Source organism: Bufo gargarizans, chromosome 8 (genome assembly GCF_014858855.1).
Source record: "Bufo gargarizans isolate SCDJY-AF-19 chromosome 8, ASM1485885v1, whole genome shotgun sequence".
Lineage (NCBI taxonomy): Eukaryota > Metazoa > Chordata > Amphibia > Anura > Bufonidae > Bufo > Bufo gargarizans.
The window spans coordinates 62,336,526-62,360,636 of record NC_058087.1 but is presented as its reverse complement, the minus strand read 5'-3'; the positions used below and the strand labels follow the sequence as shown (position 1 = coordinate 62,360,636).

At 43.8% G+C, this 24,111-nt stretch overlaps 1 protein-coding gene across 1 annotated transcript in view; it reads left to right on the top strand.

Annotated features, from left to right (window-relative positions):
- The first annotated feature begins 320 nt into the window (after positions 1 to 320).
- VWC2L (von Willebrand factor C domain containing 2 like) overlaps positions 321 to 24,111 on the top strand; it is a 213,835-nt gene continuing 190,044 nt past the window's right edge. The window contains exons 1-2 of the mRNA XM_044305101.1: positions 321 to 1,215; positions 8,204 to 8,658. Of these exons, the coding sequence (XP_044161036.1) occupies positions 8,269 to 8,658 (390 nt within the window). The 5' untranslated portion in view covers positions 321 to 1,215; positions 8,204 to 8,268. The remainder of the gene's footprint in view (positions 1,216 to 8,203; positions 8,659 to 24,111) is intronic.

The window sequence follows — 24,111 nt, the reverse complement described above, 5'->3', positions numbered from 1 at the left end:
GTACATAGTGCTGATATGTATTGAGTGTGTAGTATGGGTCTGTATTGTGTATGTACTGTACGTGCATAGCTTGTGTAGTGATACGCTCTGCCCGTGGTACTGATTGCATACAGTGGATGATGATGATGAGCTCTGTACCTGGTGCTGCTGGGATACAGAGTGTATACATGATAGTATTGTGTGTACCAGCGCTGTACATAATACCGCTGATTGTGTACAGAGTGTGTATGGGTCACTGCCCATACTGGTGAGTACTGTATCGGGTTCTGTCCACACTGGGCTGTAGGAATGCCGGGAGTCCTGAGCTGCTGCGGTCGCTGTCCTCGGCGTTGAGCTGTCTCTGTCTATGGGGCTGGAGGTCTCTGTGCTGTGTCTGTCTACGGGGCTGGACGTCTCTGTGCTGTGTCTGTCTATGGGGCTGGACGTCTCTGTGCTGCCGCTGTCTATGGGGCTGGACGTCTCTGCGCTGTCTCTGTGCAGTCACTGCGTGCTCTGCTGTCCATGCTGCTGAACGCATCCTGCCGCCCTCCTGCGTTCTAACCCTCTGAAACACCGCAATCCACTGCACGGGCTGTCAGTCCAGGCTGCTTCTAGCACTGAGGTGCCGCAGAGACATCTGTATCTGCTGCCGGTGCCGAGGATTCCTGAGCGCTGCTCCGTCCATGAAGCTGCCCGGACCTCCCGGAGATGCTGAGGACTGATCGCTCCTCTATATGGGATTTAAAGGAGGGAAAAGTTCTGTGTTTGCCTCCACGCCTGCCCTTCTGCCTGGTGTGCACTTGTGTCTGTAGGCGGCTACTAAAGCAACAAATTGCCTTGGAGCTGAAGGTATCTGGGCAGGAGCCGAGACCCTTGATGTTGGTGCTGGTGAAGCCTTAATGCACATAGGCAGACCACCTCCTCAGCTGTGAGGGGACCCCATCCAGCCGGGATACATCCCACCCAGAACAGCTTCATCAGGCTAGGGAGACATCATGAAAGCTCTGCTCCCATCTGGATATATGGATCGGTGTATTTCTGGTTTTGGGGTGCCTGATGTTTAGCTGGGAATCCTCTTGACCGTTGTCCATCCTGTATCATGGTAGGAAATCTGGAGGGACTCTTTATTTTCTCCCCCTAATGGGTCTTCTGGCACCGAGGATGGGCTAACCACAGACTCCTAAACCTTTTGGCTTTTAAATTGTCCCGCTGATCCTCAAAGGATTAACCCTTCAGGTAAGAAGACCCTCTCAATGTGAACTATATACAGTACTGTTGACTCTTCTGTGTCTAAATAATGATAGAATCCTGAAGAATGTTTGTTTATTTGTGATATTGTCATAATATTTACTTTTCTTCTATTTGATGATACAGTGTAACACATGATGTTAATGTAGAAGCCCTGCTCCCATCATTAACACTGGTCCCTCTGATAAACCAGTCACTACTGGAGGAACCCCATCAATTAACACAATTGCCCTAAGGAGGAACCCCCACACCCTGACTCCTGCGTGTCACAGCTCCTGCAAAACTGCAGTGCCAGTGTAAGCTTTACCTTCCTACAGGATGACTGAAGCTTGGATGTCACACTATGCCATGGGTCCTAGGTTCCACAATGCAGTAATCCTTGGTGCAGTAACATCAAATGAAGGGGAACTATCCTGATACCATTCATCTGATGAAGAAGCTCCAGACTTTAGTGTCCCATCAATCCTGTTCTGAATTGATCATGGGGTTTGGCATTTTGATGCAGTGTCCTGGACATTGTATGGTAAACACAGCACAGTCTAGTGCAGTTTTAGGACTTTCCATAGAAAACCCTGCATCTTTCAAAAAGCTATGCCCTAAACTGCTGGGTATCAGGTCTACATAGGTGGCCCTGATACTCCTCATTGCATAGATACAACTGATCATAGATCCCACATTTAATATGCATCATAGGCTGGGTATTTGGAATCAATTCCAATTCATAGTACTGAATACTGCATTAGTCAACTGTGAAGTTGGTCTGATGACAAGTCTCGCGTTTGTCTACCTTACCAAGACTGTGATCTCTTATACCTTCAAAATAGGACATACAGTCATCTCATAGATATTCCACCAGAGCAAAAAATATTGCTGGGTCTTCAAGTGCCCTGTGTTACCACTCAGGTGGTAAAGTACCTTGCACAGATACCAGCTTCATCTTAGATTTGAATGCCCAGGCCTTGTAGGTAATAGGCTGACATGCAAACGTGTGACTTCAAGAGAATAGTACAATCCTCAGAATAAGTAGGCACTAACTAGAGTTTAATCAAAAAGTGCAGACAATATATGTTTTATATGAGAAGTCATATAATGTTTAACCAGTGCCAGGACTACATTTGAGATCCCCCCCTGTTGCCTTCCTTTTATTTTGCTCCTCTCTGGTTGAAGCTTGCTGCCTCATTCCTTATGAACTGCTCCATTTTACAGACAGACATCCAATTAACTATTACTACTAGGCTTGGATATTACCTATATGCATCAATAATTGATTGCATGAATCAAATACAGTTTTTCTTTATTGTCAGCAGCGCTTAGAGGGTCAAGACCAGAATCTGCAGAATATGAACTCTAAAGACCCAGAATCTGCAGAATATGAACTTTAAAGACCCAGAATCTGCAGAATATGAACTCTAAAGATGTGTAGTAGACTCATAGCTGACGTCCTGTTCAAGTAAAAAAAAAAATATAATGACTATTCTTGCAAGAGATATCAGTTTCTTTAAATCTTATTGCTTAGTGTATGCAGACTAGAGTAGTTGTCCATAGGAAGCTGCTCCCACCCAAAGAAAGATTTACAGGGAATCTCATCAACTCAAAACCAGTAGAGTTAATATGTAATAGCATTTTACTTCACGATCCAAAGTCTAGATAAGAAGAGGTGGCATTTAAACGCCAAAGTTATTACACTGGCTAAATGTTAACTCCTCAGGTGCCAGTCACAACTGCTGATGTGTGTTCCCCAAACTGAACCAATAGATATGTGGGATTTCAGTGTGAGGTATCCAAGCAGCTGTATGTGGAAATCTATATTCAATGGTCCAGGCCTTATAGACAGGCAAGACCTCAGAAGACAGCAAGTCTGGAGCAATATACTTACCACAATCTTGTTTTTTTTATTTTTTTGTTGGAGGCTTTGAAATATAAAACTTGAGATGAAAGAGAAGAGGAGGACAAGTTCATCATACAGCTTCTCCTGATAGGGCACTGTCATTAGAACAACAGGCAGGATGAGAAAGTCTTTCACTGGCTTAATTGAGAGGACATCTGCTGGTTAATACTATAGCTGAAAGTATAAACCAGTAGCCTTATTGGAAAGGCTCTATGGTCTCAATACATTAAGGTCGGCAGCTGCCCAACTACACATTTTATATTAGGCCCCATCATTATTTGATGGGGGGGCTTGTCATAAACTCTAATCAATATTATTATCTTCTCGAGAGACTGACTGGTGCTAAAAAATGAATTCAAATAGGTTCAACCAAACAATGTGTTCTTGAGGTGGCACCAGACAGTAGGTAGCTCCCTAGTTCTAGTATTGAGCGAGGGGCTGACTCATGTCACTGGTTGAATGTTCCTGCACTTGAAAGAACATTGCTTATTTTCACATCATTCACTGTCACTTAGCAGATCCCGTCACAGGCCGCAAAAAGAGTTAAGTCTAGAACCGTAAGACGTGTAACACTAAATACACACAATGAACACAAACTATACTGGCAATGCTAGTCACAGCCACTTATGTGTATGAAGCCATGTATGTTCCTCATGATCAGAGTCATAGTTCGACTTTCTCTGGCTGGGGGAAAAGGTCCAGTTCATAGTCCTAGTCCTGTATGGCCAAGGCAAAGTGGCTTGGTGCACCTTTCACACCTATGGCCCCTACAAGCAATGCCCATGAACAGGTATAAAAAGAAGAAATGCGTTCTTTGCTGGGCAGTTACCATCCACGTCCTGATAGATTGCTCTCCTGCAGAATATTTTTCACAGTGACATATCTTAGGGTAACTCCTCTCAAACCGTGAAATTGAAATGTGATTGCTCTCACCTCATATCTTGTTCCTTGCCTAGCTAGATATGACATTTTGGGAGCTGTTTGTCAGAGTCCTGCTATGGAGAACTGGCCGTTACTGGTGTTTAACTGGGTTACTGGCAGAATAATAGATCTTCGGAGTAACAAAAATAATCTACAATATAGAATTTGGCCTTTATGTTAATTGGAAGAGAAATGAACTGGTGACCACCAATTCTGCATTGCATGGACCCTAATGACACCTATCTCAGTGTCCCCTGGACCCCTTTACATGTGACACCAGAATGGTATACAGGGTCTCACTATATTGACACCAGAATGGTTAGGCTGCAATCCAAGATAATGAAATAGTGTCTTGAACTCTGCTATGTAATCTTGTGTTCAAGATCCAAGAATTCTTCAGACTGTAAGGAACATCTCCAGATATTCAAAAGGAGTCAAGTCCAGAGGTGTCGCTCTGCTGGTATTAGGCAGTGCTGCATTATTCCTCCTCATAATTATTTCTTTTCCCAGTATTTCAGCTTCTCTGTGAGGTTAAATAATGTGTATTGATGGCCCTCTTTTTATCCTTAGTTATTTCAGGAGAATGGTAATTTATGCAGAGATTCATCATATTCATAATTAATAAGGTGATTAAATGAGTTAGCCATGTATAACTGTGTGCTGGCTTTAATGCGTTGAATAATGGGCACAGGCTCCAGTGTTTGGTAAAAGGATGAGGGGGAACTGACAGAGATACATCTAGTAATGGAGCACAATGCAACAATGTCACTGCAAGGTTTGGAGACAAGTGCAGCCTCTCTAATAAATGCCGCCTGGGTTTAGGGCCTTTTATTATCATGCAGGGGGTTTGACAAATGCCCCCTGTATGATTCATACGCTGGTACACAATAAAATATCACGTGTTCATTACACAGATGAGTCCAATAAAGGCTTCTCCGGGGAATGGTAATTGTCAATCATTGATCAGACCGGAAATGCAGAATGTCAAAGTCAATGAATTGAATTCCGCTTTCGGTAGTTGCGGCATCTTATGTACAGAGATCTGAATATCTGGTGAAGAATTGGTCTCGTTTTCATATGAATAGTAAGGCCAGAAAGAATTGTCTTTTTATTCTCCCAAAACAGTCTTAAAGGGAATCTGTCCCCTGTATGTCTGTCATCGCTGGGGTGGCCCTAGTGTAGGGGCAGACCCGCTCCTTGCAGTACTTTTAGAGAATACCTCCCAACTTTTTGGACGGTCAAAGGAGGACGATTTTGGTTCATTGTGTGAAAGTCCATTTTTCCTGTATATTTGTACACTTTCATAGTTTTCATAGCGCAAAAATTATCTGAATATAGAAATTTCTAAAATCCAAAATGATGAAATAATATAGGAGGCGAACTCTAATATACAGACAGGAACCAGTCAAACACTTTCTGGATCAATATTGTATATGTAAAAATGCAAATCTGTACCTCAGATGAAACAGACGGACTTGAGTCAAAAATAGGGACTGTCCCTGTAAAAGAGGGACACTTGGGAGTTCTGTGACCTGCCGAAGCACCAGTGGCGTACACAAAATCTATGGGGCCCCGGTGCGAAACTGATCCATGGGGCCTCCTCCCTGTCGCCCACCCCCCCTTCCCCCCCATCCTGTCGCAAGAATTTACTTGGGCCCCCTGGATTGGGATTAATAATGCTCTGTGCCTCTCTCTCTTTACTACAAAATCACAGTGAGATAAGTTGTCACTGTGATTTTGTAGTAAATAGATTACAGAGAGACAAATAGCATTATCAATCATGTTAGTGCAATGTTTCTCCGCTGTCCAGTACGGGGCTTGGCTCTCTTTCACGCAGCAGATTATCCGCACAGGATCCGCTCATGTGAAAGAGCCCTGAGCCCAATGCATGGCTACACTCACCCAGTCCTAACTAATAAAATCTTGTCCTACCTCATCCAGGGTGTCGCTGGCGTCGGCGTGATGTCTGCTGGATCCAGAACAAGGTCCCTGTGGTGATAGAGAAAAAAAGAATAATCACATAAGGAAGGGACGGTGACTGCCCCTGTGAAATCACCAGCAGGGGGTGCTGTGCTGGCCTGTAACACTGAGCCATGCCAATGTATAGCATACATTTCCCCTAAGTGCTACTACACAGTACTAATGCCCACCTTGTGGCCCCTCACAGTAATTAAGCCCACCTTGTGGTCCCTTTAAAATAGTTATGTCCTCCTTGTGGCCCCTCACAGTAGTTATGGCCAGATATATGCCCCCCTTACAGTAGTTATGGCCAGGTGTATCCCCCTCACAGTAGTAATGCCCAGATATGTGTCCTCTCACAGTAGTTATGGCCAGATATGTGCCCCCCTTACAGTAGTTATGCCCAGATATGTGTCCTCTCCCAGTAGTAATGCCCAGATATCTGTCCCCCTCACTGTAATTATGCCCATATCTGTGTCCCCCTAGGACAGCGGGCAAAATGGAATATATATACAGCGGAGGCAAAAAATGGAATACATACACAGGGGACAAATGGAATATATACAAAGGGGGCAACATGGATATATATACAGGGGCCCTGTGTATATATATATATATATATCCATGTTGCCCCATTTGTATATATTTCATTTGTCCCCTGTGTATGTATTCCATTTTTTACCCTTCTGTATATATTAAATTTTTGTCATTTTTGGTATTACTATTTTGCCAAGTATTTCGGGTCGGGCCCCTATGAAGGATTTGGCGCACTGCCAGATGCTCCCTGTGTTCCCTGTGAGCCGGCACATACAAAAAAAATAAAAAATACCTACTCTGAACCTGCTCTGCTCCCGCCGTCTTGTTCATAATCCCGTCTTCTGGCGTGCGTCGGCCGCGTCATCCCGTCAACCAGCGTGATCCCGCGAGACTTGACGCGAGGGTCACGGGTCTGGAGCAAGGGTGGAGGAGGGGCCACCGCGTAAGGTAGTAACTGCGAGTGTGCAGTGCTGCACTGCCGGCCAGACACAGAGGCCGGGGCCCGACCGGCCATATACTATTAAAACCTTTAAAATCATTTGCGGTGGGGCCTTGGGTACAGCACTACTGCAGGGGCCAGGGGTCAAGTGAATGGGTCCACATCCGTGAAGAGGTGCACAAACGTGGGAGGGAGTGTCTTGGGCTACCAAATACACAGTATGCACCAGGTAAGTCTGATAAGTGGGGTGGCCATCTTAGATGGCAGAAGAAGACCCTGGAATCGGAAGATTTGCAGCTGAAAAGATAAAAAGGTCATCACCATGTAAGTGTTCTGTTTGGTCCCCAATGAGATTTATTTTTCTTGAACTGGAGGGTCCCTTTAAGTTTTATACAGATAAATGTTCATGTTTGAGAAGGAAGATTGATATGTGGTCCAGACTTTTCTAGTGGACGCAAGGCTTCAAATAACATAAAAAAATGAATCACTGCTAGACACTACCCCTTCAGACCCTATATTAGACAATTAATCAGTTTTGTCCAGAGTGTTTCTTTAAGTTCTGAAAATATGCCCTTTATATAGCCATGCACAAAAACCAAGCTTTAAAGGTGATGTCTCCTGAAGACTACCTGCTCTTTAACAATAGTTCATCATCGGAAGTCTTCCTCTCGGAGCTGTGATGATCAGCTGTTATCATAATGGATAATTTAGTCCTGCTATACATTTTGCCGGCAGTGCCCACTACAGGAGAAATTAAGCATTACATGCTGACCATTCACAAGCATGGCTGAGCGTGTAATACGTGAATCGGTTGGGAGAAAAATAATGCTCTTACCTAGGAACTCACTGTTCTAAAACTGATGCTTTAACAGAATAAATAAAAAAAAACAGACAGATTTACAGATTTTTTATGTCATGTTTCATGGTATAGACCTATATTGGCTTCCTGTGGTTCTCCAGCTGTTGCTTCAAATTCTACCATACTTTCCCAGCTGGTAGATGACAGATAATGAATGGCCTCATGGGGTTTATAGAACAAGAGCAACTGACTTACTACATGGAGTTTTTTCCTTCTCGAGGCATAAACTGCTAAGGTAGCATTGTATGAGGCCCAACAAAATGTTCAATGATGGTATTTGAGATCTTGCAAACACTAGGTGCCACCGATGGATAAAATGTGAATATCTGAGCAAAAATATGAATTATTGAGGGTTCTCTCTGTTTGCTCGTAGACCTCATGGCAGCAACCTGATCCAGTTCCTGGTGGAGTGGCACATAATTAGGCTGACATTGGGGGATGGCTCTGCATATCTCTGCAGTCTCCATGATTTTCTTTGCAATCATGGCTTCAGCATCATCAGCTTCAATCAACCAAGAAGACTACCCTGCCGATGAAGGAGAACAGGCCTCCAGTAACGACAACTTAATATTTGATGACTACAGGGGTAAAGGCTGTGTGGACGACAGTGGTTTTGTGTATAAACTGGGAGAGAGATTTTTCCCAGGTCACTCTAACTGCCCTTGTGTGTGTACAGAAGATGGACCTGTTTGTGATCAGCCGGAATGCCCTAAAATTCACCCGAAATGCACTAAAGTGGAACATAATGGATGTTGTCCAGAGTGTAAGGAGGTGAAAAACTTTTGTGAATATCATGGAAAGACTTACAAAATCCTGGAGGAGTTTAAGGTAAGAGTTACGTTTGATATGCCGTAATTGCTTTGTGATGTGTGCTATGAAATCTGCCAAAGACAACAACTACGTTAGTATTTTATTTCATTATATTTGGATTGTTCGTGTGTGCATTTGAAAATTTAGATTGAGAGCTCCCACGGGAGCAGGGACCAGTGTGAGTAATTGCATTCAATGTACAGTGCTACAGACTGTGTTGGCGTTTTATGGATAATGGATACATGTCTCCTCCTATCCACTTGGGGCTAGTGACAGGATAAATGTGAGCTCTTGCTCCAGATTGATCTGACATTATGAATCTAACAAGTGTAACATTTGCTAAGTGCTCGTAATGAGTAAACACCATACAGTCCCCCATGCTGATCATAGTGTAATTAAGCTAAATACATGTTCATATTAAAGCCCCATAACATTACTTGATTCATTAGAAATCCCTGAATGACTAAGTGATATTTACTTCAAATAAAGATTCTGGTTCGGGTTGAGCAAATCAAAGCTAAACGAATTGACAATCTGAATTTCAGGGAAAGGCCAAATTTCCTTGCGCATCGTGGTAATGAATCTATTTTTCCTGAAATAGCGGCAAAAAAAAAACATACTTGCCTCATCCATTTGCACATGGAGAGGCCGTTGCGGACATCTTGATTGAAGTTATCGCGCAAAATCTCACTGGGGGGGGGGGAGCATGTGACGTCACCACACAAAATTTCTCGTGGTGTCTTCAATCAAGATGGCCGCGATGGACTCTTTGCAAGAAAATGGAAAAGGTGAGTCTGTATTAATTTTAGGACCTAGAAAGGACTTAATTTTAATGTCAGATGCCACGATCAGTGATGAACGTGGCATCTGAGGGGTTCAGTGACGAGGGCAGGGTGATCGCTGTTCCCCATTATTTTGTCTGCTACATACAAAGGAATATACTTCGTATCACATATCTTTGTGAAATTCGACGAAGCAGCCAAATCAAGTTTTTCATTTCTTCGCTCATCTCTAATTCAGGTCATAAGTTCCAGACATAGTTCTGCTGAACACATTCTCAGCTGAAAAGTAATAGTGGCATGGGAAAACTGGCAAAAGGTGGGCTGTATCAAGGGTGAGGAGGCTCAAATAAAAGTAAAAAAACTGATATTAAACACAGGTAAAAAAAACTAAAAATCTGGTCTGTTTAGGATACCAGCCTCTAGGACATCAGGCCTCTTACAAAACTGTATCTTTTAAACATAGGAGTAACTTAACCACTTCCAGACCGGGCCATTTACCCCCTTTCCTGTACAGGCCTAATTTTTCAAATCTGACACGTGTCACTTTATGTGGTAATATCTTTGGAATGCTTTCTCTTATCCAGGCCATTCAGAGATTGTTTTCTCGTGACACATTGTACTTTGAGTCAATATGTTTTACCTTTATTTATTTATTTTAAATCGAAAGGTTAACAAAAATTTGAAAACTCTAAATTTAAATCTCTCTGCTTTTAAGACATATTGGTAATGTAATTTTTTATTTTGTTTTAGGACGTTAGAAGGTTTAGAATTTTTGAAGCAATTTTTTTAAGGACCAGTTCAGTTCTGAAGTCACTTTGTGAGGCTTACATAGTGGAAACCCCCCATAAATTACCCCATTGTAGAAACTACAGCCCTCAAGTTACTCAAAACTGATTTTAAAACCTTTGTTAACCCTTTAGGTGTTCCACAAGAATTAAAGGAAAACGGAGATGACATTTCAAAATTTCACTTTTTTGGCAGATTTTCCATTTCAATTCATTTTTTTTTTAACACGTTGAGGGTTAACAGCCAAACCAAACTTAATATTTATTACCCTAATTCTGCGGTTTACAGAAACACCCCACATGTGGTTGTAAATTGATGTAAGGGCACAGAAGAAAAGGAGTGCCATATGGTTTTTGGAAGACAGATTTTGCTGAACTGGTTTTTAGATGCCATGTCCGATTTGAAGCCCCCCTGTAGAAACTCCCAAAAAGTGACCCCATTTTGGAAACTAGGGGATAAGGTGCCAGTTTTATTGGTACTATTTTGGGGTACATATGATTATTAATTGCTCTATATTACATTTTTTGTGAGGCTAGGTAACCAAAAAATGGCTGTTTTGGCACTTTTTATTTTTTACAACATACATCTGACAAGGTAGATCATGTGCTATTTTTATAGAGCAGGTTGTTACGGACACAATGATATCAAATATGTCTACTTATTTATTTTGTTTCAGTTTTACATAGTAAAGCTGTTTTGAAAAGAAAAATTATGTTTTTGTGTCTACATTTTCTGAACGCCATATTTTTTTTATTTTTCTGCCGATCGTCTTGTGCAGGGGCTCGTTTTATGTGGGAGGAGTTGATGTTTTTATTGGTACAATTTTTGGGTACATATGATTTTTTGATCATTCATTATTAAACTTTATGTGGCAAGGTGACAAACAAAATTGGTTGTTTTAGCACAGTTATTATTTATTTATTTATTTTTACAGCGTTCACCTGAGGGGTTAGGTCATGTGATATTTTTATAGAGCTGATTGTTACAGATGCACCATCAGATTATCATGTAGGCACAAGAGGTACATGTCTATGGGTATCTCTTACTGTTTATAGTTAGGCCTAGTTCACACGATCGTCTTTTTTGCGAGTGTACGGGCCGTTTTTTTTGTGTTCCGTATACGGAACCATTAATTTTAATGGTTCCGCAAAAAAACTGAATGTACTCTATATGCATTCTGTTTCTGTATTTCCGTTTTTCCGTTCCGTTGAAAGATAGAACATGTCCTATTATTGCCCGCAAATCACGTTCCGTGGCTCCATTCAAAAAAAACGGAACACATACGGAAATGCATCTGTATGTCTTCCATATCCGTTCCATTTTTGCGGAACCATCTATTGAAAATGTTATGCCCAGCCCATTTTTTTCTATGTAATTACTGTATACTGTATATGCCATACGGAAAAACGGAACAGAAACGGAAACACAACGGAAACAAAAAACGGAACAACGGATCCGTGAAAAACGGACCACAAAAAACTATAACGCTGGGTTCAGACCTGAGCGTTCTGAAACGAGCGCTCTGTATGCGCGATTGTACGGGCGTTTACAATCGCGCATACAGAGACTGGCGTTCACACATTGTCGCGCGTTCCCGAATTTCTATGTGCGGGAACGCGCGACAAACGCCCAAAAAAAAGCTCAAGCACTTGTTTGAGCGTCGGGCGTTTTACAGCGCGATCGTACGCGCTGTAAAACGCCCAGGTGAGAACCATTCCCATAGGGAATCATTGGTTCTTGCCTGTTGTGCGTTTTACAGCGCGTAGGAACGCGCTGTAAAACGCTCAGGTGTGAACCCAGCCTTAAAGCCATACGTTCGTGTGAACTAAGCCTTAGATGTGGACTACTTGACTTCTTGTCCTTATGAGCTGATTTTTTTTTATGTTGTAATATTTTGACCAGCATCATTACATAACTAACCTCCTTCTTTTCTCTTAAACATAGCACTATTTTGTGTGCATTGCTTGCTATTGTGTTACACTTTAGCCCCTTCCAGGCCCAGACATTTTTCACCTACGTATCTGATTAATTATGCAAACCTAATGTACGAGTACCAACTTATTTATCCAACAGATTCTGAGAATGTTTTCCCATGACACATTGTACTTCATGTTAGTTGTAAATTTGAGTCAATATGTTTTACCTTTATTTGTAAAAAAAAATAAAAATTATAAAAAAAATTAAAAAAATTATAAATTTAAATTTCTCTGCTTTTAATGGCAGATATGATACATCATAAAATAATTTTCAAGAAAATTTTCAATACTGAATTTTTAAAGACCAGTTGAGATCTGAAGATTTGAGGGGCTTATATAATAGAAATCACCCTCAAATGACCCCATTTTAGAAATTATGCCCCTCAAAATATTCAAAACTGAGTTTTGAAACTTTGTTAACCCTTTTGGTGTTCCCCAATTTTTTTGTTGTTGAAGATATTCCATTTAAATCTATTTTTCCGGTAACATAGTAAGGATTAACAGCAAAACAAACCTCAATTTTTATTACATATTCTAAAGTTTACAGAAACACCTTATATGTGGTTGTAAACCGTTGTATGAAATACCAAACGGTCTAAGGTTTTCAATTTGATAAACTGTTGTATGGGCTCACGGCAGGGATCAGAAGGAAAGGAGCACAATATGCTTTGAAAGGGTAGATTTTGCTGAAATGGTTTTTGGGCACCATGTCATATTTGAAGATACCCTGCGGTACCCCTAAAGTGGAAACCTCCAAAAGTGACACCATTTTGGAAACTATAACCCCAAAGGATTTTTTGAGGTGTGTAGTGAGCACTTTAGAATTTAGAAACACTTGGCCATGAAAATGACAAATTACATTTTTTACCAATATTTCAGTGTTCAACATTTCAGTCTAACAGCAAGTATCAGTAATTAAAACACTATTAGAAACTGCCTCCCAACATGTTTCGCCTGAAATGTGTGTATATATATATATATATATATATACACAGTGCTGCCCATAATTATTCATACCCCTGCCAAATTTTGACTTAAAGTTACTTTTATTTAACCAGCAAGTAATTTTTTGATGGGAAATGACATAGGTGTCTCCCAAAAGATAATAAGATGATGTACAAGAGACAATATTGTGAAAAAAAAAAACATTTCTCAGCTTTTATTTACATTTGAGCAAAAAATACAAGATGTTCCGCACTGTGGAAAATCTCAGAGGACGTGGTCGGAAGCTAAAAGTGACACCAGTGCTGGCCAGGAGGATAGTTACAGAGGTGAAAAAGAATCCAAGGATTACCACCAAGGCCATCCTGGTGAATCTGGGCTCTGCTGGTGGCAATGTCTCAAGGCAAACAATCCAACAGACACTGCAGAATGCAAACCAAGGAGGACACCACTTCTCCAGATAAGGCACACAAAAGCTAGCTCGGCCTTTGCAAAAGCTCATCTGGACAAAGAAGAAGACTTCTGGTCTTCTGTGTTATGTTCAGATGAAACAAAAATTGAATTGTTTGGTCACAAAGATTTTTCCTTCATTTGGCGTAAAAAAGGAGAAGCCTTCAACACAAAGAACACCATCCCCACTGTCAAACATGGTGGTGGGAACCTAATGCTTTGGGGGTGTTTTTCAGCCCAATGGACCAGGGAACCTAATCACAGTAAACGGCACCTTGAAAAAAGAGCAATACATGAGGATTCTCAACAAAAACATCAGACAGTCTGCAGAGAAACTTGGCCTTGGGCACCAGTGGATATTTCAGCATGACAATGACCCAAAACACACAGCAAAATTCCAAATGAGAATCTGTGGAGGGAGCTAAAGATCAGGGTGATGGCAAGAAGACCCTCCAACCTGAAAGATTTGGAGCTCATTGCTAAAGATGAATGGGCAAAAATACCTGTGGAGACATGCAAAAAGCTGGTCTGCAATTATAGGAAGCGTTTGATTGCTGTAATAGCCAATAAAGGCTTTTTTATTGATTATTGAGAAGGTTTTGAATGTTTTTGGACTGGACACTTTTTGCTCAAATGTAAATAAAAGCTGAGAAATGTTTTTTCCCCACAATAATGCCTCTTGTACATCATCTTATTATCTTTTGGGAGACACCTATGTCATTTCCCCTCAAAAAATTACTTGCTGGTTGAATAAAAGTAATTTTAAGTCAAAATTTTCCTGGGGTATGAATAATTATGGGCAGCACTGTATATATATATATATATATATATATATATATATATACACACCTGTCCCTATTTGCTATTTTTTTTTACATACCAAGAAAGAAAAGCCTTTTTGTCACAATATGTACTGGAGTCAGTCAGACACAAACAAAATAACAAAACTTACAAGAACTGACACAGCTCCCAATTGTAATATAATTATAACTATTGAACATCATGGTTAAAAGACATTAACCTCTTCAGGACCCTGCAATTTTTCACCTTAAGGACCAGGACATTTTTTGCAAATCTGACATGTGTCACTTTATGTGGTGATTAGAGTTGAGCGAACACCTGGATGTTCGGGTTCGAGAAGTTCGGCCGAACATCCCGGAAATGTTCGGGTTCGGGATCCGAACCCGATCCGAACTTCGTCCCGAACCCGAACCCCATTGAAGTCAATGGGGACCCGAACTTTTCGGCACTAAAAAGGCTGTAAAACAGCCCAGGAAAGAGCTAGAGGGCTGCAAAAGGCAGCAACATGTAGGTAAATCCCCTGCAAACAAATGTGGATAGGGAAATGAATTAAATTAAAAATTAAATAAATAAAAATTAACCAAAATCAATTGGAGAGAGGTTCCATAGCAGAGAATCTGGCTTCCCGTCACCCACCACTGGAACAGTCCATTCTCAGATATTTAGGCCCCGGCACCCAGGCAGAGGAGAGAGGTCCCGTAACAGAGAATCTGTCTTCATGTCAGCAGAGAATTAGTCTGCATGTCATAGCAGAGAATGAGGCTTCACGTCAGCCACCACTGCAACAGTCCATTGGCATATATTTAGGCCCAGCACACACACAGGCAGAGGAGAGAGGTCCCGTAACAGAGGATCTGGCTTCATGTCAGCAGAGAATCAGTCTGCATGTCATAGCAGAGAATCAGGCTTCACGTCAGCCACCACTGCAACAGTCCATTGTCATAAATTTAGGCCCAGCACCCAGGCAGAGGAGAGAGGTCCCGTAACAGACAATCTGGCTTCATGTCAGCAGAGAATTAGTCTGCATGTCATAGCAGAGAATGAGGCTTCACGTCAGCCACCACTGCAACAGTCCATTGGCATATATTTAGGCCTAGCACACAGGCAGAGGAGAGAGGTCCCGTAACAGACAATCTGGCTTCATGTCAGCAGAGAATCAGTCTGCATGTCATAGCAGAGAATGAGGCTTCACGTCACCCACCACTGCAACAGTCCATTGGCATATATTTAGGCCTAGCACACAGGCAGAGCAGAGAGGTCCCGTAACAGACAATCTGGCTTCATGACAGCAGAGAATCAGTCTGCATGTCATAGCAGAGAATGAGGCTTCACGTCACCCACCACTGCAACAGTCCATTGGCATATATTTAGGCCTAGCACACAGGCAGAGCAGAGAGGTCCCGTAACAGACAATCTGGCTTCATGACAGCAGAGAATCAGTCTGCATGTCATAGCAGAGAATGAGGCTTCACGTCACCCACCACTGCAACAGTCCATTGGCATATATTTAGGCCTAGCACACAGGCAGAGCAGAGAGGTCCCGTAACAGACGATCTGGCTTCATGTCAGCAGAGAATCAGTCTGCATGTCATAGCAGAGAATGAGGCTTCACGTCAGCCACCACTGCAACAGTCCATTGGCATATATTTAGGCCCAGCACCCAGGCAGAGGAGGGAGGTCCCGTAACAGAGAATCTGTCTTCATGTCAGCAGAGAATTAGTCTGCATGTCATAGCAGAGAATCAGGCTTCACGTCACCCACCACTGCAACAGTCCATTGGCATATATTTAGGCCCAGCACCCAGGCAGAGGAGAGAGGTCCCGTAACAGAGAATCTGTCTTCATGTCAGCAGAGAATTAGTCTGCATGTCATAGCAGAGAATGAGGCTTCACGTCAGCCACCACTGCAACAGTCCATTGGCATATATTTAGGCCCAGCACACACACAGGCAGAGGAGAGAGGTCCCGTAACAGAGAATCTGTCTTCATGTCAGCAGAGAATTAGTCTGCATGTCATAGCAGAGAATGAGGCTTCACGTCAGCCACCACTGCAACAGTCCATTGGCATATATTTAGGCCCAGCACACACACAGGCAGAGGAGAGAGGTCCCGTAACAGAGAATCTGTCTTCATGTCAGCAGAGAATTAGTCTGCATGTCATAGCAGAGAATGAGGCTTCACGTCAGCCACCACTGCAACAGTCCATTGGCATATATTTAGGCCCAGCACACACACAGGCAGAGGAGAGAGGTCCCGTAACAGACAATCTGGCTTCATGTCAGCAGAGAATTAGTCTGCATGTCATAGCAGAGAATGAGGCTTCACGTCACCCACCACTGCAACAGTCCATTGGCATATATTTAGGCCCAGCACCCAGGCAGAGGAGGGAGGTCCCGTAACAGAGAATCTGTCTTCATGTCAGCAGAGAATTAGTCTGCATGTCATAGCAGAGAATGAGGCTTCACGTCAGCCACCACTGCAACAGTCCATTGGCATATATTTAGGCCCAGCACACACACAGGCAGAGGAGAGAGGTCCCGTAACAGAGGATCTGGCTTCATGTCAGCAGAGAATCAGTCTGCATGTCATAGCAGAGAATCAGGCTTCACGTCAGCCACCACTGCAACAGTCCATTGGCATATATTTAGGCCTAGCACACAGGCAGAGGAGAGAGGTCTCGTAACAGACAATCTGGCTTCATGTCAGCAGAGAATCAGTCTGCATGTCATAGCAGAGAATGAGGCTTCACGTCAGCCACCACTGCAACAGTCCATTGTCATAAATTTAGGCCCAGCACCCAGGCAGAGGAGGGAGGTCCCGTAACAGACAATCTGGCTTCATGTCAGCAGAGAATTAGTCTGCATGTCATAGCAGAGAATCAGGCTTCATGTCAGCCACCACTGCAACAGTCCATTGGCATATATTTAGGCCTAGCACACAGGCAGAGGAGAGGTTCATTCAACTTTGGGTAGCATCGCAATATAATGGTAAAATGAAAATAAAAATAGGATTGAATGAGGAAGTGCCCTGGAGTCCAATAATATATGGTTATGGGGAGGTAGTTAATGTCTAATCTGGACAAGGGACGGACAGGTCCTGTGGGATCCATGCCTGGTTCATTTTTATGAACGTCAGCTTGTCCACATTGGCTGTAGACAGGCGGCTGCGTTTGTCTGTAATGACGCCCCCTGCCGTGCTGAATACACGTTCAGACAAAACGCTGGCTGCCGGGCAGGCCAGCACCTCCAAGGCATAAAAGGCTAGCTCTGGCCACGTGGACAATTTAGAGACCCAGAAGTTGAATGGGGCCGAACCATCAGTCAGTACGTGGAGGGGTGTGCACACGTACTGTTCCACCATGTTAGTGAAATGTTGCCTCCTGCTAACACGTTGCGTATCAGGTGGTGGTGCAGTTAGCTGTGGCGTGTTGACAAAAGTTTTCCACATCTCTGCCATGCTAACCCTGCCCTCAGAGGAGCTGGCCGTGACACAGCTGCCTTGGCGACCTCTTGCTCCTCCTCTGCCTTGGCCTTGGGCTTCCACTTGTTCCCCTGTGACATTTGGGAATGCTCTCAGTAGCGCGTCTACCAACGTGCGCTTGTACTCGCGCATCTTCCTATCACGCTCCAGTGCAGGAAGTAAGGTGGGCACATTGTCTTTGTAGCGTGGATCCAGCAGGGTGGCAACCCAGTAGTCCGCACAGGTTAAAATGTGGGCAACTCTGCTGTCGTTGCGCAGGCACTGCAGCATGTAGTCGCTCATGTGTGCCAGGCTGCCCAGGGGTAAGGACAAGCTGTCCTCTGTGGGAGGCGTATCGTCATCGTCCTGCCTTTCCCCCCAGCCACGCACCAGTGATGGACCCGAGCTGCGTTGGGTGCCACCCCGCTGTGACCATGCTTCATCCTCATCCTCCTCCACCTCCTCCTCATCCTCGTCCTCCTCGTCCTCCAGTAGTGGGCCCTGGCTGGCCACATTTGTACCTGGCCTCTGCTGTTGCCAAAAACCTCCCTCTGAGTCACTTCGAAGAGACTGGCCTGAAAGTGCTAAAAATGACCCCTCTTCCTCCTCCTCCTCCTCCTCCTGGGCCACCTCCTCTTCCATCATCGCCCTAAGTGTTTTCTCAAGGAGACATAGAAGTGGTATTGTAACGCTGATAACGGTGTCATCGCCACTGGCCATGTTGGTGGAGTACTCGAAACAGCGCAACAGGGCACACAGGTCTCGCATGGAGGCCCAGTCATTGGTGGTGAAGTGGTGCTGTTCTGTAGTGCGACTGACCCGTGCGTGCTGCAGCTGAAACTCCACTATGGCCTGCTGCTGCTCGCACAGTCTGTCCAGCATGTGCAAGGTGGAGTTCCACCTGGTGGGCACGTCGCATATGAGGCGGTGAGCGGGAAGGCCGAAGTTACGCTGTAGCGCAGACAGGCGAGCAGCGGCAGGATGTGAACGCCGGAAGCGCGAACAGACGGCCCGCACTTTATGCAGCAGCTCTGACATGTCGGGGTAGTTGTGAATGAACTTCTGCACCACCAAATTCAGCACATGCGCCAAGCAAGGGATGTGCGTCAAATTGGCTAGTCCCAGAGCTGCAACGAGATTTCGCCCATTATCACACACCACCAGGCCGGGCTTGAGGCTCACCGGCAGCAACCACTCGTCGGTCTGTTGTTCAATACCCCGCCACAACTCCTGTGCGGTGTGGGGCCTGTCCCCCAAACATATGAGTTTCAGAATGGCCTGCTGACGTTTACCCCGGGCTGTGCTGAAGTTGGTGGTGAAGGTGTGTGGCTGACTGGATGAGCAGGTGGAAGAAGAGGAGGAGGAAGCCGAGAAGGAGGAGGTGGCAACAGGAGGCAAAGAATGTTGCCCTGCGATCCTTGGCGGCGGAAGGACGTGCGCCAAACAGCTCTCCGCCTGGGGCCCAGCTGCCACTACATTTACCCAGTGTGCAGTTAGGGAGATATAGCGTCCCTGGCCGTGCTTACTGGTCCACGTATCTGTGGTTAGGTGGACCTTGCTACAGATGGCGTTGCGCAGTGCACACTTGATTTTATCGGATACTTGGTTGTGCAGGGAAGGCACGGCTCTCTTGGAGAAGTAGTGCCGGCTGGGAACAACATACTGTGGGACAGCAAGCGACATGAGCTGTTTGAAGCTGTCTGTGTCCACCAGCCTAAATGACAGCATTTCATAGGCCAGTAGTTTAGAAATGCTGGCATTCAGGGCCAGGGATCGAGGGTGGCTAGGTGGGAATTTACGCTTTCTATCAAATGTTTGTGAGATGGAGAGCTGAACGCTGGCGTGTGACATGGTTGAGACGCTTGGTGACGGAGGTGGTGGTGGTGGTGTTGGTGGTACATCCCCTGTTTGCTGGGCGGCAGGTGCCAACGTTCCTCCAGAGGCGGAGGAAGAGGCCGAGGCGGCAGCAGCAGAATAGGCCGAGGCGGCAGCAGCAGAAGAGGTAGCAGTGGGAGCCTGAGTGACTTCCTTGGTTTTAAGGTGTTTACTCCACTGCAGTTCATGCTTTGCATGCAGGTGCCTGGTCATGCAGGTTGTGCTCAGGTTCAGAACGTTAATGCCTCGCTTCAGGCTCTGATGGCACAGCGTGCAAACCACTCGGGTCTTGTCGTCAGCACATTGTTTGAAGAAGTGCCATGCCAGGGAACTCCTTGAAGCTGCCTTTGGGGTGCTCGGTCCCAGATGGCGGCGGTCAGTAGCAGGCGGAGTCTCTTGGCGGCGGGTGTTCTGCTTTTGCCCACTGCTCCCTCTTTTGCTACGCTGTTGGCTCGGTCTCACCACTGCCTCTTCCTCCGAACTGTGAAAGTCAGTGGCACGACCTTCATTCCATGTGGGGTCTAGGACCTCATCGTCCCCTGCATCGTCTTCCACCCAGTCTTGATCCCTGACCTCCTGTTCAGTCTGCACACTGCAGAAAGACGCAGCAGTTGGCACCTGTGTTTCGTCATCATCAGAGACATGCTGAGGTGGTATTCCCATGTCCTCATCATCAGGAAACATAAGTGGTTGTGCGTCAGTGCATTCTATGTCTTTCACCGCTGGGGAAGGGCTAGGTGGATGCCCTTGGGAAACCCTGCCAGCGGAGTCTTCAAACAGCATAAGAGACTGCTGCATAACTTGAGGCTGAGACAGTTTCCCTGGTATGCATGGGGGTGATGTGACAGACTGATGGGGTTGGTTTTCAGGCGCCATCTGTGCGCTTTCTGCAGAAGACTGGGTGGGAGATAATGTGAACGTGCTGGATCCACTGTCGGCCACCCAATTGACTAATGCCTGTACCTGCTCAGGCCTTACCATCCTTAGAACGGCATTGGGCCCCACCATATATCGCTGTAAATTCTGGCGGCTACTGGGACCTGAGGTAGTTGGTACACTAGGACGTGTGGATGTGGCAGAACGGCCACGTCCTCTCCCAGCACCAGAGGGTCCACTAACACCACCACGACCATGTCCACGTCCGCGTCCCTTACTAGATGTTTTTCTCATTGTTATGGTTCACCACAACAACAAATATATTATTTGGCCCAATGTATTGTATTCAAATTCAGCGGGATATAAATTTGAGGCCTAGTATTTAGGCGCTGGGTGACCGGTATGGATTTAGTGACAGAATTAGACTTGGAAATGCACAGAAGCGTGTGTGTGAAGTTATTCTGAATGACCCTATGTGCACCTTCAATATGATCTACCCTTTTAGGGATAGATTTCAAATAGCTCTGATATAGAAGAAACCACTAAATTATGAAATTGCTAAATTGGGAATTGTATTTCAACCCAGAACAAGAAATGTGCTTTGACGGACACTAAATATCTTGCCCAGCAACAACAGTACAGCGGTAACGAGAGATTTAGCAGGATATAAATTTGAGGCCTAGTATTTAGGCGCTGGGTGACAGGTATGGGTTTAGTGACAGAATTAGACTTGAAAATACACAGTAGCGGGTGTGTGTGAAGTTATTCTGAATGACCCAATGTGCACCTTGAATATTATATACCCTTTTAGGGATAGATTTCAAATAGCTCTGATATAGCAGAAACCACTAAATTATGAAATTGCTAAATTGGGAATTGTATTTCAACCCAGAACAAAAAATGTGCTTTGACGGACACTAAATATCTTGCCCAGCAACAACAGTACAGCGGTAACGAGAGATTTAGCAGGATATAAATTTGAGGCCTAGTATTTAGGCGCTGGGTGACAGGTATGGGTTTAGTGACAGAATTAGACTTGAAAATACACAGTAGCGGGTGTGTGTGAAGTTATTCTGAATGACCCAATGTGCACCTTGAATATTATATACCCTTTTAGGGATAGATTTCAAATAGCTCTGATATAGCAGAAACCACTAAATTATGAAATTGCTAAATTGGGAATTGTATTTCAACCCAGAACAAAAAATGTGCTTTGACGGACACTAAATATCTTGCCCAGCAACAACAGTACAGCGGTAACGAGAGATTTAGCAGGATATAAATTTGAGGCCTAGTATTTAGGCGCTGGGTGACAGGTATGGGTTTAGTGACAGAATTAGACTTGAAAATACACAGTAGCGGGTGTGTGTGAAGTTATTCTGAATGACCCAATGTGCACCTTGAATATTATATACCCTTTTAGGGATAGATTTCAAATAGCTCTGATATAGCAGAAACCACTAAATTATGAAATTGCTAAATTGGGAATTGTACTTCAACCCAGAACAAAAAATGTGCTTTGACGGACACTAAATATCTTTCCAAGCAACAACAGTACAGCGGTAACGAGAGATTTAGCAGGATATAAATTTGAGGCCTAGTATTTAGGCGCTGGGTGACAGGTATGGGTTTAGTGACAGAATTAGACTTGGAAATACACAGTAGCGGGTGTGTGTGAAGTTATTCTGAATGACCCAATGTGCACCTTGAATATTATATACCCTTTTAGGGATAGATTTCAAATAGCTCTGATATAGCAGAAACCACTAAATTATGAAATTGCTAAATTGGGAATTGTACTTCAACCCAGAACAAAAAATGTGCTTTGACGGACACTAAATAACTTTCCCAGCTACAACAGGACAGCGGTAACGAGAGATTTAGCGGGATATAAATTTGAGGCCTAGTATTTAGGCGCTGGGTGACAGGTATGGGTTTAGTGACAGAATTAGACTTGGAAATACACAGTAGCGGGTGTGTGTGAAGTTATTCTGAATGACCCTATGTGCACCTTCAATATGATCTACCCTTTTAGGGATAGATTTCAAATAGCTCTGATATAGCAGAAACCACTAAATTATGAAATTGCTAAATTGGGAATTGTATTTCAACCCAGAAGAAAAAATGTGCTTTGACGGACACTAAATAACTTTCCCAGCTACAACAGGACAGCGGTAACGAGAGATTTAGCAGGATATAAATTTGAGGCCTAGTATTTAGGCGCTGGGTGACAGGTATGGGTTTAGTGACAGAATTAGACTTGAAAATACACAGTAGCGGGTGTGTGTGAAGTTATTCTGAATGACCCAATGTGCACCTTGAATATTATATACCCTTTTAGGGATAGATTTCAAATAGCTCTGATATAGCAGAAACCACTAAATTATGAAATTGCTAAATTGGGAATTGTACTTCAACCCAGAACAAAAAATGTGCTTTGACGGACACTAAATATCTTTCCAAGCAACAACAGTACAGCGGTAACGAGAGATTTAGCAGGATATAAATTTGAGGCCTAGTATTTAGGCGCTGGGTGACAGGTATGGGTTTAGTGACAGAATTAGACTTGGAAATACACAGTAGCGGGTGTGTGTGAAGTTATTCTGAATGACCCAATGTGCACCTTGAATATTATATACCCTTTTAGGGATAGATTTCAAATAGCTCTGATATAGCAGAAACCACTAAATTATGAAATTGCTAAATTGGGAATTGTACTTCAACCCAGAACAAAAAATGTGCTTTGACGGACACTAAATAACTTTCCCAGCTACAACAGGACAGCGGTAACGAGAGATTTAGCGGGATATAAATTTGAGGCCTAGTATTTAGGCGCTGGGTGACAGGTATGGGTTTAGTGACAGAATTAGACTTGGAAATACACAGTAGCGGGTGTGTGTGAAGTTATTCTGAATGACCCTATGTGCACCTTCAATATGATCTACCCTTTTAGGGATAGATTTCAAATAGCTCTGATATAGCAGAAACCACTAAATTATGAAATTGCTAAATTGGGAATTGTATTTCAACCCAGAAGAAAAAATGTGCTTTGACGGACACTAAATAACTTTCCCAGCTACAACAGGACAGCGGTAACGAGAGATTTAGCAGGATATAAATTTGAGGCCTAGTATTTAGGCGCTGGGTGACAGGTATGGGTTTAGTGACAGAATTAGACTTGAAAATACACAGTAGCGGGTGTGTGTGAAGTTATTCTGAATGACCCAATGTGCACCTTGAATATTATATACCCTTTTAGGGATAGATTTCAAATAGCTCTGATATAGCAGAAACCACTAAATTATGAAATTGCTAAATTGGGAATTGTACTTCAACCCAGAACAAAAAATGTGCTTTGACGGACACTAAATATCTTTCCAAGCAACAACAGTACAGCGGTAACGAGAGATTTAGCAGGATATAAATTTGAGGCCTAGTATTTAGGCGCTGGGTGACAGGTATGGGTTTAGTGACAGAATTAGACTTGGAAATACACAGTAGCGGGTGTGTGTGAAGTTATTCTGA